Genomic DNA, 24475 nt, shown 5'->3' with positions numbered 1-24475 from the left:
ATCTCATTAAATATTGTAGATATAGAACGCTGCTTTAATACCTTAAAAGGTGCATATTTACAAAATTCGCAGTCCAGAAATGAATCTGTTCGTGTTTACCACCAACGTCACTTCCCTTTCCCACCACAACAGCTTAGCTTTGTTAGCGCACACGCCTTGGCAGTTTTCTAGCTATTTGGATTGCTTTACGGGCTAGCTATTGTTTATATTAAACCAAGGTCAGTTGCTAGTTAGCGAACGTTAACTCTTTTGGTGACGGTTTGACATGTGTACCAGTAAACCCCGCCTGTTAACGTTAGTGCTTTTTGTTCTGTCAGCCACCAAAAGAGAATATATTTTTACGTAGATACAGTACTGTCTGACGGTAGGCAGCCTTCCACGTCGGATATATTTCGTAATTCCCATTATGAATGGAATAATGCACTTTGACGAGCTGGCTCTGCCGAGTGGCACGGTCAGATTTAGGTAACGCAAAAAGCACTTTGCTTCCTATTCCTATTTGGCTAACAGTGCAGCAGACTAGGTGCAAGAGAGTTTCCGTCATAACAATCGCAACTGCCTGTCGTGTGCACGCCAATGAGTTTGCGGCCGGTGGATTGTTTCAATCAAGAAACTAAGAAGAGGAAACTGTTGTAGCCAGCTAGCTACGTTCTATTTTGCATCAACTCTTTTTTCCTTGCAACAACTGTACTTGTCCTATGTTATTCGCTTAGCTAAGTTCTACCACAGGTATCAAATGAGCATATGAGCAAGGAATACATTCCGGCACTTGATGTTTTTTAAAAGCCCATTTATTTCTGCAAAAGATGTCTAAACGTTTAAGGAATAGTGAGGTTTGCGCGGATTGCAGTGTCCCAGGTAAGTCACTGATTCAATGTGGGTAACGTTAGCTAACTACTGTACCTACCTATACTTAATCCAGACAGAATCCTATCAGTTATTAACACTAACATGAATTGTAATCAATCTAGTTATTTGCAATCATTTGATACTTATTAAGTGCTGTGGATGTACTGTAATTTGTAGGTTTCAGATGTATGTTAATAGGTTAACTGAACTAACTAGGAACGTTGACCTATTAGCATCTGACTGGTCTGTAATTTATACAAGCTGTACCATTCGTGCTTTACGTTTATACAAGCCGTTTCCTACATCTCCAAGTACAGTGGAAATTGGCATTACTGGTGGCTGTAAAATAAAGCACCAAGTTATCTCCTGAGTTCTTGCATAAGTCATGCAAATCTGACTAGTGTCATCCTAGTCCATTTATTCACGTGTATTATATAATATTGTTTTTTATTCTCAGTTTACATTTGAGCATACACATCTCACTGCAATGTAAGATGTTTATGACAAGGAATACAGCCATGAATGAGGTGTCATTATGCTGTCAAAATAGACAAGATACTGTAACAATGTGTTGTACCTGACTGTGTTTGCCCTGGCCTTTTTGCTCAACTGACTGGGTGTTTAGAGTTGATTATCTTTCTGCATCAGCTGCTGAGTTCTGTATAGTCATGATAGAACGTGTAGGAATGTGCCCTGTGGTCATGATTCAATATTCTACTCCCTCAAGGGGGTGCTTTCCTTTAATTGCCCTGCCTCTGTTGAAGATTGTGGCAAAAAAAGAAAAAGAGTGATGAGAGTAGGAGATCAGTTGAGCAGGCACTTTCTTCTACCAGACTTCAGTCCCCCAGTTAAAATTCCAAACTGCTGTTCATCTTGAAATGTATTCAGCCTCATCACATTAAGTCGCTCCGGATAGGAATATCTGCTAAATTCCTTAAATGTACAAGTCAGTTTGTGAATAATAATTGAACTGCTCGTAAATGTTTCCCTTCAGAGACACACTGTCTGAAATCCACTACTCAATCAGTAACCATTGATTGTTATCAATTTCCTAACAATTAAGAGCTCAGCCAAAATAGATAGAAATCCTAACTTGTACCAAAATGTTTTTGTGGAATGGTTTAGGAAATGGCTTCAACTAGGCATTGTGTGGAATATTACATTGAGTTTTTAGCCCAACTTGTATAGGAATTACATCGTCCAATGAGCACAGGAAGAAAAACAGGATGTTAAGTGAATTGACTGGATGCTGAGGATGCTGTGAGAGTTGTGGCTATTGTATTTCACTCTGTATGCAATGTCATACACTTCTGACAGTTCCTCCTCTGCTTTGCGTGAGTTCTTGTATCTGCACGGGGACAGAGATTTTGAGGGTTTTTAGCATTGATTAAGGCAAGCAAGTCTACACATGCCTTTTTGTGTAATGACTGTCTGAAAGGGAGCAAAGAACTAATAGTGCTACTAGATGGGGCTTTGTATTATCGTTTTGTTAGTTGTTGTTGTGCCGAGTGACAAGAGGTTTAGTAGGATACTGTTAGTTGTTGTTGTAACAAGAGGCTTGGTTAGTAGAATATTGAAAAGCCTTGAGAGGAAATAGGCCTAATTATTGTGACATTAAGTAGTCTAGGCCTAGCTGTATATAATCTCATTCTCCAGCTGTCTCATTCCTTCACTTGAGGAAAGAATGAGATAGCTTAGATGTAGCCTAGTTATATTAGCCCTGGGCTGTGTGGAAGTGGGCAAGTCTGCATTAAGAAACACAGAACATTCATTATTTTCGGTTAAGCATATAACTGGAATGGGGGATTTCAGTGTAATAAATCGTTCTGGGGAACACTGAACATATTAGTAATGTTAAAGTCTTGTTTCAAAGTGTTTGTCCCAACACCACTATATCATGAGACCACTATCAGTTTTAATCATTTCACGCTCAAGTCATGTTCAAGTAATGTGTAAATTGAGCTTCAGTGTCAATTTCAAATACTTTTGGGTGATCTGTACATGTTGGAGAGACAAATCTAATATTGTGACCAGGACTTCGATGGGGTTTTGTGCAAAAAATGTCAGAATTATGAATGGTTGCCAGGGAAATTAAAACCAAAGCATGTTTTTCGATCATGCTTTGTCCATTGACTGCTTGTAAGTTAGGAATCCCAGTGTGCAATTTAGTAATTTGGATGAACTATCACCTAACATCTCTTCTTCATCAAAACCTGGGTAAAACAAGCTTTGGGAACCCTTTCTGAAAACCATTAAACATGATTGTCTGAAATTACTTTTGTGAGCTGGCATCATATTGTGTAAGGATACAAATTCACATAATATCCTTCATAAAGTTTTCAAATAATGCCTGAAATCCAGCATGCAGACCGTGAGGATATTTATTCATGTGTTTTTAATTTAGACTATTAACTTTATTCGCTAATGCACAGTTTCACTATTGGTGCCCATATCCCATTCCCTGACCGTCACACTGAGAATTAGTCACGGTTCTTCTCCATGTGGCCTGGCGTGCTATTCTCTGAGCCTGTTAGCAGTTGTTGTGGGTTCTGAATATTTTTAGCGGGTGCATATGTGAGTTTTAATTTAGCAGCACTGCATTTTGTTGAGGAAAGAGTGGGCTTGTCAGCACCTGACTCTCACTGGACAGGAAGTGGAAGAGACCCGGAACAGTAGACCAGGTGCCTGAGGCTGTCTGGCCTTTCTAGCCCCTTTGGCCCCTGCAGCTGCCCCCCCCCCCCCCCCCCCCCCCCAACACGCACACGCAAATCAGCAGTCACCAGGGATCCGTGACAACCCCACTGCCACTCACCGGTCAGTCACTCGATCAATCAGTGTGGGTTTTTGGTTTGCAATGTAGTCTAGATAGGTAAAAACCTTTTTTACCTATCTAAATGTTATTGTGTTTGTTAGTGAAATGTGTTTTATTTATTAAATTGCTACTATTTTGGTGCCCGAAAATGTATATTGCTGTGAATTGTTCAATAGCCTGTAAATTCCCTAGAATGCCAGAAAGGGGTTAATCTAAAACAAAGACACTGTAATAAGACATTCATTACAGTACTTGCCTGAATTTTTGACTGCAGGTTATGTTTGCCTTGTACAATGAGGAAGTGAAAGAGTAAGTCACCCACAGCGAACGTCTTCTCTTACCCAACCAAACGTGTTAAGAGCAGTTTGCAAGAGAACACAGCCTGGCCTATTTTACATTTGTTTTACTCTAGGGCTTTGTTGTAGAGAACACAGATACTTCTCTAAATGCAGATAATGATCAGTTGATCACTTCTGTACTTGTGCTTATCAGGTCACATGAGGAGAATGCAGGCCAGGGGTATTAAGACAGTCCCCATGTTATTTCTGTTAGCCTCCTGCTTGAAAGAGATTGCCAATTCGTTTTTATTTACAAATATTGATGCCAGGAAGGGTTGAGATCAGGCTATTCTGGAGGCTGGAAGCCTTTGTGCAATGCCTTGAAGAAAATGTAAACTAGGTTAAAACTGCTGCTTCGACCAGTCTTCAAAACAGAATTTCTTGTGTGTTGAGTTTGGAAATGGGCATGTCTTGCTTTATGGACTGTATACAGTCTATCTCAGCATATCCCTCCTTCTCTGTTGCGTGTTTTCTGTTACTTCTGTTAGTTCACTTTGAAGCTCTATTTGATCTAGGAGGAATCTGTCATATTATCATTACTCAGACCCCTTCAATTTCCCATCATGAAGTTAGAAACACCATCTCCGTGTGTTGCTTTGTGGAGTACACTCGCTGTTTGGACGGATGTCAGTGAAAGAGGAAATGACTCCTTTTGTGCTCTCTGATACAACACGAAAAAAGATTTTGGAGCCGTCTTTTTGTTACTGTCCATATATGCTTCCCCTTTGCATTCTGCATGACTTAACTACCGTAACCAAACATTTCTTGTCCCTGTTTAATTGCTGCCGTGCCAAAAAATATTAACATTTGGTATAGTATTGATTTTCTGGGTGGTAACATTTGTGGGCGGAGAAACTCCGTTAAAATCTTTAAAAATCACTTTTTAGGGGAAACCTAATATTTAAATAATGGTGAAACAAAAATTCTCAAAGCATGGCAAAAGTTATTTACTCTATTTTGATCTTTTTAGGAAATAAATCTATATAGCATTGTATGAGATCTTGAGGTTCTTGGCAATGTCTCGCATTGGAATTTTCTCAGAACAAGAATGACTGGAATGTCTAGGTGACACTTGTAAATATTTGTTTAAAAGTTTCATCACGTCATGTCATGCTGGAGGCATCCATCAGAATTACAACTAGTCAGAATCATTTCAAATTGCCATCAATCACAACCAAATAAGGGTGTGCACACTTTCTTTGTTATTCCGAGAAATTATCCATTTGTTTTTATTTATAGGTTGGTGGTTACAAGATGTTACTGAAAAATAAAAAAAGTCTGACTGACTTAATTTCAGCCATTACAAAAGGTGCCTTTTTAATAAGGGTCTGTAGACCTTTGATGCTGTAACTTGTGCAACAAAAGGAAAAACACATTGGGCCATGTTTACACAAATGTCTGTGACTCATACCAAGCTCATATCACCCTCCACCCTTAGGTCAATCAGATAATGTTCCCCAATTACTTCTCCCCGCCTAAAAAGAAAAAATGAAGTGGTATCCACAAACACTTGTCAGTCGAGACAGACTCACTGCTTCAAAATTTTATGCCCACAGATGGGTGAGATGCGTGATCTGTTTTCACATTTGTAGTTTAAGTTGCACTTTAACTTTTTAGCTGGGCTTTGCTCCGCTCACATTTTTTATGAAGAAATGAAAGGACCCTCATAGTCCCTGCCAATAACAAGTATATTTATAATGTAATGCTGCCACCACAGTTCTTGAAAGTGTTTGCATTCTAAGTGCACGAATGTGTCGAATTTCTGTAAAACAGGTGTTGTCTCCGTGACCAAGAGACATTTAAACATTTGTCTGAGTGCGGTGTTGGCCACCTCCCAAGATTAGGGTTTGAAAGACATTAGCAAGACATTTGCTAATATGACCTACATTGTAAGTAGGTGTCTGCTCTGAAAATGTTCTGTCAACAGAAGTTAACATGCCTCACTTGGTCGTCCTCATTATGGAGGTTGTTTCCAGGTAGCTTATTTAGGGTTCCATTTGTCTACAGGCCTCTGTGAGGCAGCAGTTCGCCCCCAGGCGTATAGATTCCGAGGGGCTGTCTGAGACGGCTGTCCAGTCAGCGTAACCTAACTGGAACGCCACAATAATGGTGGGTCCTGACGGAGTGAGCAGCTGAGTGAGAGGTTTAGTGGCTTAACTGCCGACAATGGAATGTCAGAGATTTGGATTATGAATGCTAGTGGCTGTGGTATGGGCCCAGTCATGAGCAAGGTGCCAGAAAACCAAGGAAAGCCGATAGATGATATGAAAAGTTGTTGAAGTTAGTGATTATTAAGGTAATACGTTAAGATCAGACTGACAAATGTGTCAGTGTGTTCCTCTCAACAGGTCCTCCATGTGTTAGACTGCACAGCATTACAGAAAAATGAACCAAGGTCCAACTGGGTTTTTCTAATTAAGGTGAAGGACTATTCCTCTGTATTTGTTTACTGGAGGCATGTATTTGTTTTGCTCATTCTTAGAGCCTCGCTGGGCCTCTGTGAACCGGGGTGTGTTGATCTGCGATGAGTGCTGTAGTGTTCATCGGAGTCTGGGCAGACACAGCTCCCAAGTGCGTCACCTGACTCACACAACATGGCCTCCTACACAGCTACAAGTAAGATCTCCGCCAGACACACACACACACACACATCACATTTACAACAAAGGTTTATAGTTTTCTGCCTTTTCTTTAAATCAGATGGTTCAGACGTTATACAGCAATGGTGCAAATTCGATATGGGAGCACTCTCTATTGGACCCGGCGTCGGTGATGAGTGGGAAACGCAAGGCCACCCCTCAGGACAAAGTGCAGTGAGTCATACGTGTTTGATGGCTGCCAGTGTGCCAGGAACGCAGTCTTGTTCATGGTTTAAGGAGAGTCAATTGGCAAAGTTACAAATGTAACTTTTTCATGCTACTGAGCTGATATGAACAGTGGTGATCTGTGTTGGCATGGTTACATATTTACCAAGTCTTTACCTGCTCATGTTTTTGTTATCCCTGTAGCCAAAACAAGACCGAGTTCATAAAGGCTAAATACCAAATGCTGGCTTTTGTCCACCGGATGCCGTGTCGAGATGATGACAGTTTCACAGCCAAGGATTTAAGCAAGGTGAGACCGCTTCCCGAATTAAGGTCTGTAGGGTTTGAAGAAAGAAACATTTTACTAAAACGTGTTTTGTTCTTTTCCATCCTCAGCAACTTCACTCAAGCGTCCGCACTGGGAACCTGGAGACGTGTCTGAGGTTACTGTCTCTGGGAGCTCAGGCAAACTTCTTTCACCCAGTAAGACTCTGATCTCTCATCAGCTTCAGAGCGTCTTTAGCTGCTTGTAAATAGAACTTTGTAACAACCATAATTACTGCTTGGCTACTCAGATAGGAGAGCAATTTCTCTGTATTTTTAATTGTTCTTTCATGATCGGTGCCTTAACTTTTCTCCAGGAAAAAGGGAATACGCCCCTTCATGTGGCTGCCAAGGCAGGCCAGGTGTCTCAGGCCGAGCTGCTGACCGTCTATGGGGCTGACCCCGGAGCCCCAGACACCAGCGCCAAGACCCCCATCGATTATGCAAGGTACTGCAGTATCTAGCTTATAAAGGCCCAATGCATTATTCAGAAAGTACATCCACAAGTGCAGTCGGGCCGATTTATGGACGTTGTGGACAAGAAAAGAGGCATAACTTATTTTCTATTGTGTTTCTTTTCCTCAGACAAGCTGGTCACCATGACCTGGCTGAGAGGCTTGTGGAGATTCAGTATGAACTTACTGACAGACTGGCTTTTTATCTCTGTGGGCGAAAGCCTGGTAAGTGAGGAGAGGCCTTTGACTTCTCAGATCAGACTGCAAGTCCGGCACCTCTGTCAGTTGCAGTTAAAAACAAACCCACTGTAATCAGTGAGACATGCTACACCACCAGCCGCTGAAGCAGATGTGTCACTGATGTCAATCTTGGGTGGATGTTTTTAGGGTAAAGACGGGTATGAACTTACTGACATGAGTGGTACATACTTTAGATTTTTGGCTCTACCAAATGATTCAGGTATTGCCGGAGAATAGGTTCTAATCACAACCATCTATCTTATGTCAACTTTGCTTTTAGATCATAAAAATGGCCAACACTTCATTGTCCCACAGCTGGCCGACAGGTAAGACAGCTTTGTATGGCTCAGTGTATCAAACAATATTCTTGTTCCAGACTGTGTCCTGTATAGTCACTGCCTAGTGTTGTTGTTATGCCAAAAGGTCTTTGGTGGCTTTACTGTAATGCAACTTCATGGGTTTGTTATGGTAAAGTGGATGTAATAAAAGTATTTTTGGATAAAAAAACCTGTCACCTGTTTTTCCCGACTGTGCGATCCAGCTCTATAGCCTGCCTGGACATGGTCTGTGTTTTTGGTAATGTACTTGAGAGGAAACTAGCAAAAGCAATCCTTGCGATTAAGATTGCAATATTCCCCCTAAAGCGTCATTATAATAATAATAATGCATATCTGAGCAAAGTCTGTTATCGTAGCACATTATCCTTTTCTCATAGTTAAACTAAATTAAAGCATTCTCTTTTTTATTGCTGTCTTTTGATGGATAAGGAACGTGTAAGTATTTGATCATTTCAGGTTTGGAAATTTTTCCTCCCATTTGACATCAGAAGCTAAACATATACATTATTTAATCTGTAGCAGTTTAGATTTATCAGATCTGGCAAAGGCAGCAAAGAAGAAGCTTCAGTCCGTAAGTGTTTCAGCATTTGGATGGAAGTTATATTGTTTTATGTTACAATTTAAAGCACTTTGTATTGTAGTCAAAGAAAATAAAAAAATTTTAGCAACTCATTTTTGCTTGATTTCTTACAAAACACATTTAATTTCAGCTGAGCAATCATTTGTTTGAGGAGCTGGCCATGGATGTGTATGACGAAGTCGATCGGAGGGAGACTGATGCAGGTAAGCAACACAGAAATGGGGAAAGAACAACACAAAGGCTTCCATCCAAAAAGACATGAGATATAGTAGCTAGACAACACTCATTTTTGTTCACTGTTGCAAAAAGCTTTCAGTTTGTTTTCTAATGAACACTGCCCTGGTGCAACACTCTTACTCTCTGCACAGTATGGCTGGCAACTCAGAACCACAGCACCCTTGTGACAGAAACCACTGTGGTGCCCTTCCTTCCTGTGAATCCAGAGTACTCTTCAACACGAAACCAGGCAAGCCACCTGCATACTGCATTCCACCCTCTCTAGTAAACACATGGTTAATATAGCTCAACTTTAATTAAATGTAAAATATCTCACAGAAGTGAGTACATGTTATGAACATTTTGAACTAAAGTACATTTGAGACAAGACAGATGGCCAGCATCTTACCACACCTCTTTTTCTACTATAAGTACTGATGATTGTCATGTACTAAGTTAGAGACTCATCAGATTATTATTTTGTAAGCATTTGACACATCTCTCTATTTGCAAATAAACTATTAAATTGTGCCAACAGAATTTTATCTCTGTACTTACTCCTTTAAGAGTTCTGATCGAGGACATTACCATCACAGTACAGCAAAGTGTCTTTCTTCAGTGTTGTCACATGAAAAGATATAATCAAATATTTACAAAAATGTGTGGGGTGTACAGTGAAGTTTCGTCAGATGCAGTGGTTGAAGATGCATTTGGATTGTGTTTTCTTTCATTTTCTAGGGGCGGCAAAAGCTTGCGAGATTCAACGCACATGAATTTGCAACTCTTGTCATCGACATATTAAGTGATGCGAAACGTAGGCAGATGGGGAACTCTACAAGTCCCAAAGGTGAAGTACTGCACAATAACAGGCCTATTACAGGATTTTTTCTTGATAAAAATAGAGTGCAGGTGGTGGTACTGCCAGGGGATTTTGGAGAACATGTTGAAGTCCATCTTGTTGTTGTAGATGTAATTGAAATAGTTAAGCCAATTGTAAACGCATCTCCATGGAGTCTTGCAAAAGTATTCAACCCCTGACTGTTTCTTTATCGAAATATGCTGCTTGCATAAGTATTCAACCCCTGACTGTTTCTTTATTGAAATATGTTGCTTGTATTCAACCACTGTGCCATGGGAGCACCCAGTTTACACAGATGAAATGAATTGCCCTAACAAGGACACAAATACCTTACCATTGGCCACCAGCCATACTTTGAAAGATCATTGGTCAGGCTGTGAATCTGAAGCGGAATAAAGACCAAGTAGCATTTTAAAGAATTTAGAGATAAAGTATTACAAATGCATTGATTAGGAAAATGGTACAAAATAATAGCCAAGAGTGCACAGTTGGATCAATAATCAGAAATGGGATGCTGCATCACACCACCCAGGCACTGCCAAGGAAAGGTTGTCCCTCAAAACTCAATGCTGAAATAAGAAGGAGAAATAAGAAGTGAGAAAACCACATCAATTCCAGCAATCACTTGGAGCGACGGTGTTCAGAGCTGGGAGTGGAATAACGATGGACTAATCAATAATATCCAGAGCTCCGCATGGCTGCTATTGAATGGTTGCAACCAAGACACCATTACTCAATAAGTACCATCTGAAAGCATGAGTGACCCAATTGCGATGTGGGGAAAGATTTTGGAGTCCGATGAGAGACCAAGACGGAGCATTTTGGCCAAAACTCCAATCTTTACATGTGGTGCAAGCATAACACTGCTCAAGACTCAAGACACACCAGTCCTAAGGTGAAGATGCTGTGGTGATGCTTGGCATCAGCAGGAACTGGGCACCTTGTTAAAACTAATGGAAGAATGGATGGTCAATGTGCCATTTGTAATTCAGTAAAATTCGATAATTGTTAAGGGGATTGTATTATACAGGCACTGTAGCCTATATCTTTGGCAATTTTAAAGCAAATTTCCTACCATTCTGTACATTTTCCAATGCTATTGGCTTTTACTCAAACCTAATAGCAAAATATGTACTACTAAATACCATGTTTTTTTGGTTTTCTTGGAATTACAATAATTGATGGAAGTATTCTTTATGACATCAATCTGCATATACGACTGCAAAATGAAAAGGCGAACAGTGAGGTACTTTATAGAAGCGTCTTTAGCAAGAATCCCAGCTTTGAGTGTTCTTGGGTTTGCCTCTACCAGCTTTGAAGATCTGGATTTGGTAGTTTCTTCCATTCTTCCTTATAAATCCACTCAATCTCTGTCAGATTGGATAGAGAGCACCGGTGAACTGTGATCCTCAGGTCACTCCACAGATGTTCAATTGAGTTCAAGTCCAGACTTTGACTGAGCCACTCAAGGACATTCACAGACTTGTCCCAATGCCACCCCAGTGTTGTCTTGGCTGTGTGCTTCGAGTTGTTGTTGTGCTGAACAATGAATCTTTGCCCCATGCTTCACGTTAGTGGTGTTAGCCAATTGTTTTCGCCCAGACGTAGCACTTCGCCGTCCGCTCTAATCGTTTGATTTTGGTTTCATCAGATCAGATGATCTTTCTCCCCATGTTCTCCTTCAGGCACCGCATCATCAGCATATCATATGTCTTTTGCTCAGGAGTGGCTTTCATCTAGTCACTCTACTATAACGGCCTGATTGGTACTGCAGAGATGGTTGTGCTCCTTGTCCAGTGCAAGTTTATACAAAACGAGAGCCCCCTTTTCTCATTTGCTCTCTTGTGGTTACAGAAAGTGTTGAACTCATCCTAAAAAGTGTGAGCAGCCGGCATGGCAGCGAGGGTTTGGACAACGACCAGCCGGACTACGACAGCGTGGCCTCTGATGAGGACACGGATCAGGAGCCAAACTCCAGTAAGGACCGGACCAAGGTAACTAATGGGTTGGTGTGGCACCCATAACAAGTTAAGGTTTTCAAGTGCTATCTGATGTCCTGAAATCACAGCCAGCATGTTCTGAAGCCTATTTCTCTCTTGAAATTCCTACAGAGTCTGGACTCTGACCTATCAGACGGGCCCGTCACAGTCCAGGAGTTCCTGGAGGTAAAAAACGCCCTTTCAGCCTCGGAGGCCAAGATACAGCAGCTGATGAAGGTCAACAGCAACCTGAGCGATGAGCTGCGGCTGATGCAAAAAAAGGTATCGCCCACTGCTGAGATCCACCAATCAGTTCACTAACACGGCCCTCTCAGTCTACCACATGGCCAGTATGATGGAGAGTTGGACTGGGGCAGTGGGGGGAGGATACTCAAGTCCCTTCCCCCATGGTAACCTCTCCTCAGACACGCCAGAGTCTGTATAGGATCCTAACCCATAACCACTATACTTTTTTTGGAGATTCTCCTGCAGTGCAAGATTGCTCAATCGTTTGGGCCAGCATGTTTCAGTCAATGTTCAGGCAAGAACTTGACACACACATCTTTTTGTATTCTATTTGTTTTATTTTTATATTTCTTGTGTTAAATAGATTCTATGTTGCCCCACTGTATTGTGGAAAACCATTTTCCCCTGCCCTTGTAACTGGTATATACAGTTAAAGCTGTGTTATTTCATACAGGTCAACTAACAGGCATGTTCTAGTAATCAGCTTTGACAGCATGCCTTCTGTGTGACCTCGCTTTATGGTTTCGAGACACTCAGTTATAGTAAGGGATTATACACTTTCTAAATGGTAGCTTATCATAATTCTCCACAGGTGTGAGATAACCCAGCTCTTACTGTAACATAGTTTGCTTTGGTTGCCTTGTCAATTGACATGGTCCATTAGGTCCTCTGCTGTGGTTTAAAAAAGGGTCTTCACAGCCTAAGAATGCAGTCTGTTCCAGAGTTCACATCCACACTGGGTGTTAACAGGATTTTTCCTAATGGTTTAGCTCTGGAGTCTTTTCTACCATCATGATTTATCCTAGTAAAAAACACAATCTGGAGTCTTTGGTTCATGCCAATGTCAGCAGCCCAACCAATTGATTTGGAATAAACCACCATTGACAAACACTGATTGAGGATCAATGGATCAAGGCAGTGAGCTTTTTTTTTGAATGGTTTGAAGAGCAGATCTACAGACTGTTGATTTGGAACCCTCCTTTGTCCTGGGTCTTAAAAAAATAATATATGGGACAAATTGTGGTCAACATGGCATTCATCAGCGGGGGATGTGGTCAGTATGGGATTTACCTGTGTGAGCTGGCATTGTTTATACTGATGGCTGATTGCAGTTGTCCATTGCTCTCTCTGAATAAACAGCTCACGTCATAGTGTTGGATATTGTTCACATGCGAAAACCTCTTTTGGCAAGGTCAGACCCATTGAAAGCTTTCACTGTTTTAAACACGTCAACTGGGTGGGGCTTTCCCTATGGAAAAGAGAGAACAGGATTTCATCTTCGGGGACAGGTGGGATCAGCCAAAGAAATATTGTCACAAGCAAAAATTCCAACACTGCAGTACACGTGGCAGTAAATGTCTTGCCTTTGTTTTATGCCCGTCCAGACTGTCCAAAGAGTATCACAGTAGGTGGTAAAATGCATCTGTTTTTTAGGAAACAAATTGACTGCTTCAATATTGATGATAACAATAATGCTATATGCCATTAAGCAGGAGCTTCAAGCAGATCAGTCTTGTGTGCATATACGGTTCGCGCTGTCATAGCAGCAATGATGGCAAAGATAGTGGACCTTCTATGAACAAGATAACTCTGTTGCAGGAGATGCAGAATCTCTGATAGGGACACTTACCTTCCTCTTTGTTTTCTGAATGCCTCACTGCCACTGCCCGGCCTCATGGGTGTTCTGTCTCAGACTGTTTGGCTTGCCTTGTGGCCCTTTTTGCTTGCTTTTACCTCTCGCTGTGCTTTTTCAGTGTATTTGGATGCCTGGCATGAGTAACACCTCGAGGGTCTGGTTTCCTCTGTTGATTGGCATGCTATTAAGACATGAGAAGTAGAATTGCCCATCAGGCATAATATCTTACAAAATAATTCTCACAGTTCCCAACATCTGAAGTTAACATGTTAAAGACATCCTAATTTCCACTGGTCAAGTTTCACTCCCATTGATAGAAATTCGTGGCAATGGAAACTCGTCAGATTAAGGTGGGAATTAGGATCCAGCCCTTAGGGAATAAAGCATGCATTAGACCAATATAGCTGGAGTACCTTGTTGGCTAAGCGTCCTCTTAGTGTATGTGCTGACCCGTCTCTTCCAGCTGCATTCTCTGCAAAACGAGAATACGTCTCTCAAGCGGCAGGGCCCGTCCACCCATATCTATCAGGTCCCCATCAGCAGCGGGTCAGAGTACATTGACCCTCCTTCCTCCAGCCCCTCAGCTATGAAGCGCCGGCAGTCAGCGCGGGCAAGCCGGCCCATTTCCATGTCTGTTTATGAGACTGGCTCAGGCCTGAAGCTCTACCTCCCGAAGGGGGAGACCCCCTATCCAGAGGAGGGGATCCCCAACCTGCAACCTTTCCTCCCACCTCATGTAAGTAGACAACTCGCAGCCTGCTCTTTTGCCATTTCCTCTCCCATCTCCATCTCCTAGTGTCATTCTCCTCCTTTTCTACCTTTTTTTTCTCCTCCTTGTTTTTGGTTCTGCAGCCCTGTCTTCTGTTGGTTGGTTTGTTTCCTGCTTTTTCTTTATCTATTTGGTGGACAGTTTGGGGGGAGCCAACCAAACAAAAACAAAATGGGCAGGACATCTGGTAAAAGAAACAACTCAACAAAGTAAAATGTCTTTGTGTTTCTTTAATTTATTGTCTCCAGACAACGAAAACCATCACAAAGACAGAAAATATACTGGAATTACTTAAATCCGTAAACCTAGGTGACTAACACAATGGTGACATTGGGAGCTTACGTAAACAGAAGGCTTGTACTTGGCTCAACTCTGAGTCCTTTTAATGTAAGTGACACCTAAGAATAACTCTGAGCTTTAGCTAAATAAGAAGTTAAGATGAGAGGTGACACAGTAAGGAGTCCGTCTTCTGCGGTCGCAAACATCCCCCTCTAAAACACCTTGTAGCTGCTTATATCAGGGAGGGTGGAACGGGATGCGAAGTTCCCTTCAAAGCTGACCTCCCCGACTGGCCAGCTTGGTTTTCAGAGCTGAGGAACAATTCACAGAAACGGCTGTATGCGGTTGTCCTCAGCCTGTACTTATCAGCCAGGCTGGGGATTGCCTGCAGGGATCATAGTTGCCAGGCAGCCCAAACATTTACAATTGGTTCTTTGGTGGATCAGGAGTTTTTTTCTTTAGCTCTTTTTTGGCCCTGGGACCCAATAGTGGTAATCTGCAAACACAATGCCAAGCACACAGGTCGCACACAGCTAGTCTCATCAGTGTTTGCTCTGTGTGACTGTAGTCTGATTGTGTTACACTTGGGGCTGTTGATTTCCAGTGTTTCAGCCCCATTCCGCTTCCTTTTTAAATGGTCCATTCTTCCCACTTCCTACTCACTGATCTGTAAAGGAAGGATTGAAGGATGTGGGCATTTGAACAGTATTTGAACCTCTTGGGTACTCTCTTTTTAAACATTGTATCAGGTAGACTATAGGACAGATGTCTGAAATCCACTTGTTATTCCAAAGTTGAATGTGAAATATGTGGACGGTTTGTATGTTATTTCAAATAAGCATTAAACATCCCATGAAAACATTTTCAGAGTTTTTGTTTTTTTCAGTTCTGTTTCAGTGACTAACAAGATATTTTATGATTCCAGGTGTATTTAATTTTTATTTTTAACCAAGGGGAATTTCTTTTTCTTATTTTTTTTCATTGAATTCCAGGAGGGGCAATCCAGGATCGGTACATCTAGTTGTACTGAGAACCCAAAATATAACATTGTTTTTGTCCTTTGTTTGAATTCCCACTGCTGTTTCCATTCATCCCTTTTAACGTTTAACCTTTTAATCTTAGGGTACATTTTAAGAATCACCTGTTGAAATTGCTTTTTAAAAGGAAACTCTGATGCATTTTAAATTTTGTCAAGTGCTTTTGAAGATAACTTTATTTGTAATATAACCAGCTTTAAAAGCTCTAGCTACAACAATTTATTTGTTAAAAACATTGTGCCATATTCTGTCATTAAACTTAGAATGTAAGAAGCATAGCCATATCATTCTGTGTACCAGAGTAATTATGTTTAGAACATTTAAAGTTATTATTAACAATACTACATGCCTGTTATATAGGTATGGTCATTAGAAATGTCCCAATTTGTCCCCATTGATTTGTTTGACTGCCACACATTTGTTGGTTAGAAATGCAAACTCAGTGCAAATTTCAAGTGTCTACTAAAAACTAATCTTGGTTTATAATTAGGTGTAGCCTGGCCCGGGGGCGTGAAGGTGACCAGTAGGCTTGATACTGTCCACCCTTGCTGTCTTGCCAGGTGGGCTCTCATCGCTACTGGGATGCCCTCCCTCCAATGCCTTTCGGGGGAAGAGTCACTGGCTTGTTGTTGTCTCTCTGTTGCGCACTTGTACAATTGGGCTGTACTCTGCTGGCAATACTCTGCCCTCATTCAGGGTGGTTGCGGTTGGTGGGTGTCCCTTTGGTTGATGCCTGGCAATGTGGGTGGATTGATTTCCTGCCTGTTGGGCCCTGTCCGGGGCCTCCCCCGGGTAGGGCCACAGTGTCGCCGGACCCCCCCGTCTCAGTTCCAAGGTCTTACGCTGCTATACTATTGTGCTGGGGGATTGGGTCAGTTCTCCTTCCCCACTAAGTTCTCCTTCTCTACTATAAATCATTGTTGATATGAGCAATGCATTTTCTGAATTTTCCCAGTCTCCTCCCGTTTTAAACTTTAGGAGGACATGAGGTCCTGGTCCACACCTGCGGAGTAACTGGTTTTGGGGGGCCTGTTGCTGTCCTTGTCCATCTGGTCATACTTCTGACCTAGTCCAAATTTAAATAGATTCTGGATTTAGCCTAGATTAATGTATTAATTATTCCAATTGGACTCTTAATATCTCTCCCGGCACAGCCAGAAAAGGACGGGTCACCCCTCTGAGCCTGGGTCCTCTAAGTTTCTTCCTAAAATTCAGCCTTCTTAGGGAGCTTTTCCTAGCCACTGAAATTCAACACTACTGTTGTTTGCTCATTGGGGTTTAAGGCCGGGTGTCTCTGTAAAAGCACTTTGTGACAACTGCTGTTGTAAAAAGGGCTTTATAAATCAATTTGATTGATTGATTGGGCATGTGTGAATTATATTTCAGGCCAAGCTTCCAAAACTCTAATGTCAGTGGCACAATTTGTGTGACATTTGAACAATTGTCGTAGCTGCTGGGTTTATACTTATGGTTATACAGTGGCTTTGGAAATTATTCAGACCCCTTCTCTTTCTCCAAATTTTTTGTGTTATTAACTGAATTTGTAGTTGATTATTTTGCCATCTACACACAATACCTCATAATGACAAAGTGAAAAACCTTTTTTTAAATGTATGCCATTGTATTGAAAATGAAAAACTCAAATTACTCATGTAAATAAATATACATATGTGCATGAGATATTTGTCAAAATCTTGGCCATGGCACCCACAAAAAATGTACGTAACCAGGCAAAAGGGACCTTGGTCAGTGTTGCGACCAAGAACCCTATGGCCAAACTTACAGAGCCTCCGAGTTTCTTTGCAGAGATAGGAAAACCAGCCTGAATGACAACCATCTCTGCAGCACTCCATCAATCTTGCCTTTATGTTTGAGTAGCTGGACAACTGCCAGTCCTGAATAAAAGGCATCTGACATGCCGCCTGTAGGGCTCTGAGAGCATGAGGAAGAATATTCTCTCAAATCAAACAATTGGGCCTGAATGCCAAGAGCTATGTTTAGCAAAAACAAGGTCTCACAGTGAAACGTGGTGGGAGCATCATGCTATGGGGATGTTACTCAGAGAAGATAAATAAATTTTTCAGCATTTTCATTTACTGAATACATTTGGATTCTCTTTTCAATTTCAATAAATAGAGAAACTGAATATCCACTAAGTCTCCAATATAAAACATACTTTACCTTCCTGGATTAGGATGAGATGGAATGTGAACTGTTGTTTTTGCAGTTCACCTAGTTACCCCATGTGGAATACGTAAATAGTGTAAATAATGTTACATATAACAAACAATAGCACAATGTTCTTAAAAGAACAGTAGTATCTGGGCTAGTATGTTTTGGTTTGCGCAAGGACAATGTGCAGTTATAACCCTCTATTTCTCCTTTTAGAGCCATTATGTTGTAGCTTTGCTTGTTTGTTTTGGATCTTTCTCTTATTGCAATATATGTCATTTCAGCTTTTTGACCGATGGCCTCAAATTCTCAAATATAAAAGTCATGTTTGACTGAATGACGACAAGTTGGCCAGGCCCTGAGGCAGCAAAGCAGCCCCAAACCATAATGCCTCTATATTTTATGGTTGTTATGAGGTTCTTCTATTCAGAGACAGTGTTAGATATTCACCAAACATGACTTCTGGCATTGCGTACAAACAACACCTTTGGCTTATCTTTCCAGCGCACATTGTTCCAGTGGTATTGGTCTTTACCCAGGTGGCTGCCAAATATCTGTCTTATCTCTATGTTTTATTTTGTGAGCAGAAGTTTCTACCTTCCTGACCTCCCATTTAGGCTGTTTGGACAATCCCATGCTGACAGTTGACTCATGCACTTCAACATTAAATGTGGCCTGTACATCCCTTGATGTTACCCTGGAGTTCTTAGAGACTTCTATGAGCATCTTTCTGTCACATCTTGTTTGGTAGGTTATTTCATAAAAGAAATGGGGGCAACACCCGCAGTTAAAGCTAAGGTGTACATATGTTTTCTGTATTATTAAATTTTTGTGTGATTTGTTAAATTGGATTACCTTAATCAATTGATGTGTTTGACATTTTTTTTCAGGTTTGTCCAAATGTATAAAAACAAAATGCAACTTTCCAGGTATACTTAGTTTTTCACATGATTGTATATGCTTTACAGTTTGTTTCTTATATAAGCAAAGCTAAATCATAAACCATTTGTCATTTTGGGGTATTGTGTGTAGATTGATGGCAAACAAAAATACATTATTTATAAGTTGAGTCTGTAACACAACAGAATGTGTAGAAAGCGAAGAGGTCTGAATACTTTCTTAAGCTACTATATTTAATTTGAATGGTTAGGTCATGATCGTTGAAACCCCACTAGTCAAATACGTTTCAAATATATCAGGGTTTCCTTTTTTTTTTATTGACCTAAACACACAAACAATTTGTCAAATGGAGAGAGTGCAAAAATGTGTGTAATGGCAGCCTTGCTGCCCTACCACTTATTTTCCAACTTCCATACTTTAAAGTGAGTGTAAGGGACCACATTTGGGGTCTGGCACATTAATGATAGCCCCTAGCCACTGGCAACAATGTCCTGAAGATGAGGTCTGTATTTAGGCAATGTAATTTCACCTAACCTGGAAGGGGAGTTTTTAGATCTTCTCAAGTGTCTGTGGGGTGGACTAAAGTGTAACTAAGCTTATCCCATTTCCAGCCGTTTGCTGTACTTTGTAATGTTTAGTGTGTGGCATCCAGCAGACAGGAGGAGGATGTTGTTTGAGCGGGTCTTTTGGCTAGGCTGGAAAGGGTAGGTAACTGTACGGTATGTGACCTGTCTTTCTCTGGGTGTTTGTCTCCTGCTGCTTCCCTTGAAACGCACCTCTTCTGTATAGGGTCTGTGATAGTGAAGGAGGTGCACGGACACATCCGTAGTGTCAGGGGTGTGCACCCAAGTATTATGAAATCGTCTAACTAAATGAGCCCCCAGTCTAATGACACAAGTGTATCCAGGTCGGATGCAGCGCACAGTAGTAAAATATGGATTAATGAAGCTGCGACTTTTGTGTTGTTTTTAGTATCACCCGAGACTCCATCTTTTACACGTGGTGTTTAAAGGGTTTCATAGACACTCAACAAGCCTATTATTTCCACTTGACATGGTAACAACTATTCAATAAATCATAGTGAGGGCAAAAATCCTGTTTGAACCCTATGCATAACCTCTTTTTACTAACCTTGGCAATGCAATTCAAAAGGCTCCACTCCGGTGTTCTGGTTTGCTTTCAGGCTTTTGTTTGACTTGTTTCATGCATTTGTTCTATGTTTCTTTTTCTTGGATTTAGTTAATATAATTTGTCACTGCCATATAGCCTGATACTATGTACTATAGGTTTTTTGTGAAACTTTTACATCAAAGCTCCCAGTTATATTCAGGCTAGGATTTGATGTAATGGTTTCTTTTTTCTTTATAACACTTGAAACCATTGCATCATATTTACACACACACACACACACACACACACACACACAGCTCTGGAAAAATGAAGAGACTATTGCACCTTTTTCTTTCCTTTACAAAAAAACAGTGAAAAAGGAAAATTTTGAGTGAGGAACAGAAGGGTTAAAATGAAGAGACGCTTTAAATTTAAAAAAAGATTAACGCTTCTGTTCCTCACTCAAAACTTTCCTTTTTGACTTTTTTGGAATGGAAAAGTGTAGTGGTCTCCTAACGGAGGTGTATTTTGTAGTTTTGTGTATATATAGTTTAGTTTATATTTTTGTATTAGTATGATTCATTTTTGGTCTTCTGGTATTTGTCACACCTTCTTTCTCTCTTTTTCTTGTCTATTGCTGTAAGGCCACAAAAATGGAGAAGCAAACCAGCTTGCCAGAAAGTGACTATGACAACACAACCAATGAATCGGAGTTGGAGGACTCTGGGTAGGAACACACACAGCCGTGACCCTGATAAAACATTGGACATTTCCACTGCTTTTTCAGTGTTGTCCATCCGGTAGAGACTTTGGTCTAGATGCAGGAGTGCAGAAATTGAGATGCAGTAATATCACCTACCCCCATCTCCTGTGCAGCGTGAGCAGGCGTGGCAGGCTCAGAAGCAGTGTCTGGCTGGGGGAGGGCAGCTCCATCCCTGAGCTGGATGACCTGGAAGCTGAGGCGGATCTGGCCCTCCCCAGCACTGAGGACGTCATCCGCAAGACAGAGCAGATCACCAAGAACATCCAGGAGCTGCTTCGCGCTGCGCAGGACAATAAGCATGACAGGTAGGCAAGAAGTGGAAGACCTTAGACTGGGCACTGAGAAACCTCAAATACAACTGTTCGGTTTTAACCTTTTGTGTCATTTTCTTTCTTGGTTCCTGAAATGTCCAACTCTGTTCATTGATTGTACCTCTGTCACGCCGTTGCGTCTTTGGCAACATTTTGTAGACGCTGCAGTCGTATTGATGACCAGAAGTTGAATCGGGGCAAAATACTTTAAATGGGCTAAATACCGTTTTGTCTAAATGACACTATAGGGACTTGGAAAAATGACAACTGCCCCAAAAAGCTAAACATTTGTGTGATGTATGGCTATCTCCTGAATTTGAGTTGTCTGGACAGTGTTTTTAACAAATATGGTATTGTTTTGACACATGCATTTAAAATTTTGTTACACCATATGATATTAGTATTTTGCAAAAAAAGAATAGGATTCTTTCCTAGTTTAATATTGTTTGCAATCTGAGTCTTATAAATATGTGGCAAAGTGAACTATTATAGTTTTATTATGAATTTCACCAGATCAAATTCAACATTGCACCACACAACATGTTCTCCCTTATAACAAAAACGGTTATTATGGTTCCAAGCTGGAGAACATGTAGAAAAGTGCAGTAACAAGATTTTAGTTTTTTTTCCATAAAAACAAAACTATAACGTGACGTAAATTACCCATGAACAAAAGAAGCACATGCTACTGTTAGCAAACTGTAAGAAAGAGACACTGAAGTTAAAACTTAACCACATTAAATTGACTAAATCAATAAAAACAAATAAATAGATGTTGTTCACAACCGTACATACAGTTTATATTCATCACAATATACACATAGTCATATTGATTACCAGAAGCAGCCTTTGACACATTTCTTATCACAGCTTGGCCTTTTCCCTTGTGGGTGTTCATCAGAGTACTTCCGCGTACATCTTGTGTTTCTCCACTGTCATTGTTTCTTCACTAGAGTTCTTCATTTTACCATCATCTCGGTTCCATATATGATTTTACCTCTTCCCTTTTTCTGTTTTACCTTCCTCCTTCCACTCCTGCCCCTCGTCTCTTCCGCGCTGGTCTGTGATTATGTTGGGGGTCCTGCACCCCCCCCCCCCCCCAAACTCCCTCCTGTAAGCAGACCTTGTGAGGGTGTGCGTCGGCTCAGGCACAGTCTGGGCTGTTTCGGCACCTTGGTGCCCTGGGCCGAGAAGCCCCCGTCTCCCCTGCAGCCCCTCGGCCTGCGCTCCCCTGATGCTGCTGCCTGGTACTCCACTGGCCTGTCCCTGCCTGCCGTGCCCTGGCTCTTCTTTACTCACCTCTCACAACTGTCTTGCCTGCCCTTCGCTCTGTTGCCCTGTTCTAATGACTGCGGTGTTCTGCCTGCTAGGTCCTAGACTGAAGCGTTGATTTCCACTGCAAACATCACTGCTAACGCCACTCGCCTCAAACCTAGACCATCTCATGAATGGGCTTTTGATATTCAAATGTGTGTAGTCGGTATTCTGAATGTTCATGTGAATAAATGCGAATTTGACCAGCTGCATTTTGTCCATGTTAGAATTAACTACAGACTGAAGTTGGTTTTTCAGCATGAAGCTCTGTGGGTGTTGTTACCTGGACTAAAAACAGTTATTTGTGCCTTGTTTTGCTATTGCAAAAGGTAACTTTCTGTGTGTTTGTTGTGGTTTTTCCTTTGTTAGTTATGTTAATATTTGACTGTTTTATTAACTCCTGCCTTTCCTTTTACAGCTTTATACCTTGCTCCGAAAGAATACATGTGGCTGTGACAGAAATGGCTGCCCTTTTTCCTATGGTAAGCTGGCATAGGGTAAAGTCCCTCCCAGTTTCATTCCATAATCTTGTGTTTGATTCTGAACAAACATGACCCAGGTCAGTTCAGTGTCTTGAACCCCTTATTTGGTTATCTAAAACCTCATCTCCCCCACCCCAGAAACCACGTACAGAGACGGTGCGAGGCCCCCTGCGCCTGTTGACATCCAGCGCTTTCCGGCTCCAGGGGGAGTGTCGGAAGGCCATGCCCCCCGAGGGAGGCCCAGGGCCTGACTTGCAGTTGGTTACCCAGCAGGTCATCCAGTGTGCCTATGACATTGCCAAGGCCGCCAAGCAGCTTGTCACTATAACCACCAAGGAGAACAGCAACTGACTGTCATGATCATTGCCAGTAGTTGCAGAAAGTCAAAGGCCCCAGAACGGATCCTCGTTGGTCCTTTAATTCCCTTTTTTCTTCAATTTCTTTTTTTTTTAAATCAGTGTTGATGTTTGCATGTAATTTTATATTTAAAGAAAAATTTACAAAGTGATTGGGTTAAACAGAAACAAACCGGAACAATTGAAAAAGGGGAAAAACCTGAGCTCTGTTAATGGGAGAGGCTGTACTAGTAGATTTGCTTCTATGGACTGGATCCGCTGCTTCTATGGACTGGATCCGCTGGTTCTATGGACTGAGCAACTACAGGAAATCTATTGTCTACAGCCAAATACTGACAAGATGCAGAGTTCCAGGGAGATTCTTTGTAACTAATGTTCAGTTTCTAAACTGCACTTCTTGATTGTTTTAGGGGTTACAGATACCTCTTGAAGAAAATACATTTTTAATTACTCCCTATTGACAATATGCTTGTTCTTACAAAGACTTATCTTTGATGCTTAGTATCGCAACCAGGATTCTCAAACGGGTGAGAAGCTGATTTATGAAGCCTATATTAGTCTAGTATTCTACTTAAGGATGTTGTGAAAGCTATGAATAAGCCATGGAACTGATATAGTTGTATAACATACACTTTATACACCCTGGAGCTACTTAATATCATTGTACTGTAACCTGTAGAATTGTAATGCATCATTTAATACAATTCCAGAAAGTGTAGGGAGGAATGTTGGGAGATCTGTGTACATTAGTGTATCTCTGCGATGCCAATGTGTCCTCCATCCAAGTGTTATTGCTGAAAAAAATGCATCTAGTACAGCTATGCCTCTGGTTCGAGGGGTGGGTAAATTATGCTCTTCACCAGCAATGTTTTGCTTGTATTGACTTTGAGTGATTTTTTGTTTTTTTTTGTCTTGTGTGCTAGAACAGCGTTAGTGCGGTTATGGTAGCTAGATTGGCAGCACTAGCAATAATTTGCCCTTGTCTGTGTTTTTGTGCTGTAATGCTGCTACTAGGTTTGTATGTGCTACTAATTGGATAGCATTGTAGATATCCACTGTACCTTTAGAATTCTGCAAGTGGCTAGAAATGATCATCAGCAGACGATTCAGAGCGGTGATCGACTTGAAATGTGATCAAGGAACTGTCCCTCTGCTTTCCTGTTGTTCTAAATGGACTTCCAACCAAGGTGTCCATTGTGCAATTATTATACATGCAGTGGGTGGGGAGAAGCATTTAATTTTTTAAATAAACCTTATTTATAATTGGAACATGTATTTGTAATTGTCATCTGTTATAGATGTATTT

The 24475-nt window shown here is 41.2% G+C and overlaps 1 protein-coding gene across 3 annotated transcripts; it reads left to right on the top strand.

The window, feature by feature from the left end:
- Positions 1–103: 103 nt before the first annotated feature.
- git2a (G protein-coupled receptor kinase interacting ArfGAP 2a) lies at positions 104–24438 on the top strand. Of its 3 annotated transcripts, XM_020052516.2 has the most exons (20): positions 105–858; positions 6482–6615; positions 6700–6812; positions 7008–7113; positions 7200–7286; positions 7445–7575; positions 7713–7807; positions 8103–8148; positions 8590–8595; positions 8680–8731; positions 8871–8943; positions 9109–9206; positions 9695–9803; positions 11670–11809; positions 11927–12076; positions 14140–14412; positions 20588–20670; positions 20820–21011; positions 22750–22813; positions 22952–24438. In XM_020052516.2, the coding sequence occupies exons 1-20, from the start codon at positions 807–809 to the stop codon at positions 23162–23164; spliced, it is 2217 nt and encodes a 738-aa protein (XP_019908075.1). In that variant the 5' UTR covers positions 105–806; the 3' UTR covers positions 23165–24438. The 3 variants fall into 3 exon arrangements, with proteins under 3 accessions (XP_010875069.1, XP_019908075.1, XP_010875073.1); XM_010876767.3 differs by lacking the exon at positions 14140–14412 and having other exon boundaries at positions 104–858; XM_010876771.3 differs by lacking the exon at positions 8590–8595.
- The last annotated feature ends 37 nt before the right edge of the window (positions 24439–24475 follow it).

The sequence above is a fragment of the Esox lucius genome, chromosome 13, assembly GCF_011004845.1.
Source record: "Esox lucius isolate fEsoLuc1 chromosome 13, fEsoLuc1.pri, whole genome shotgun sequence".
Lineage (NCBI taxonomy): Eukaryota > Metazoa > Chordata > Actinopteri > Esociformes > Esocidae > Esox > Esox lucius.
This window is presented reverse-complemented; position numbering and strand designations above follow the sequence as displayed.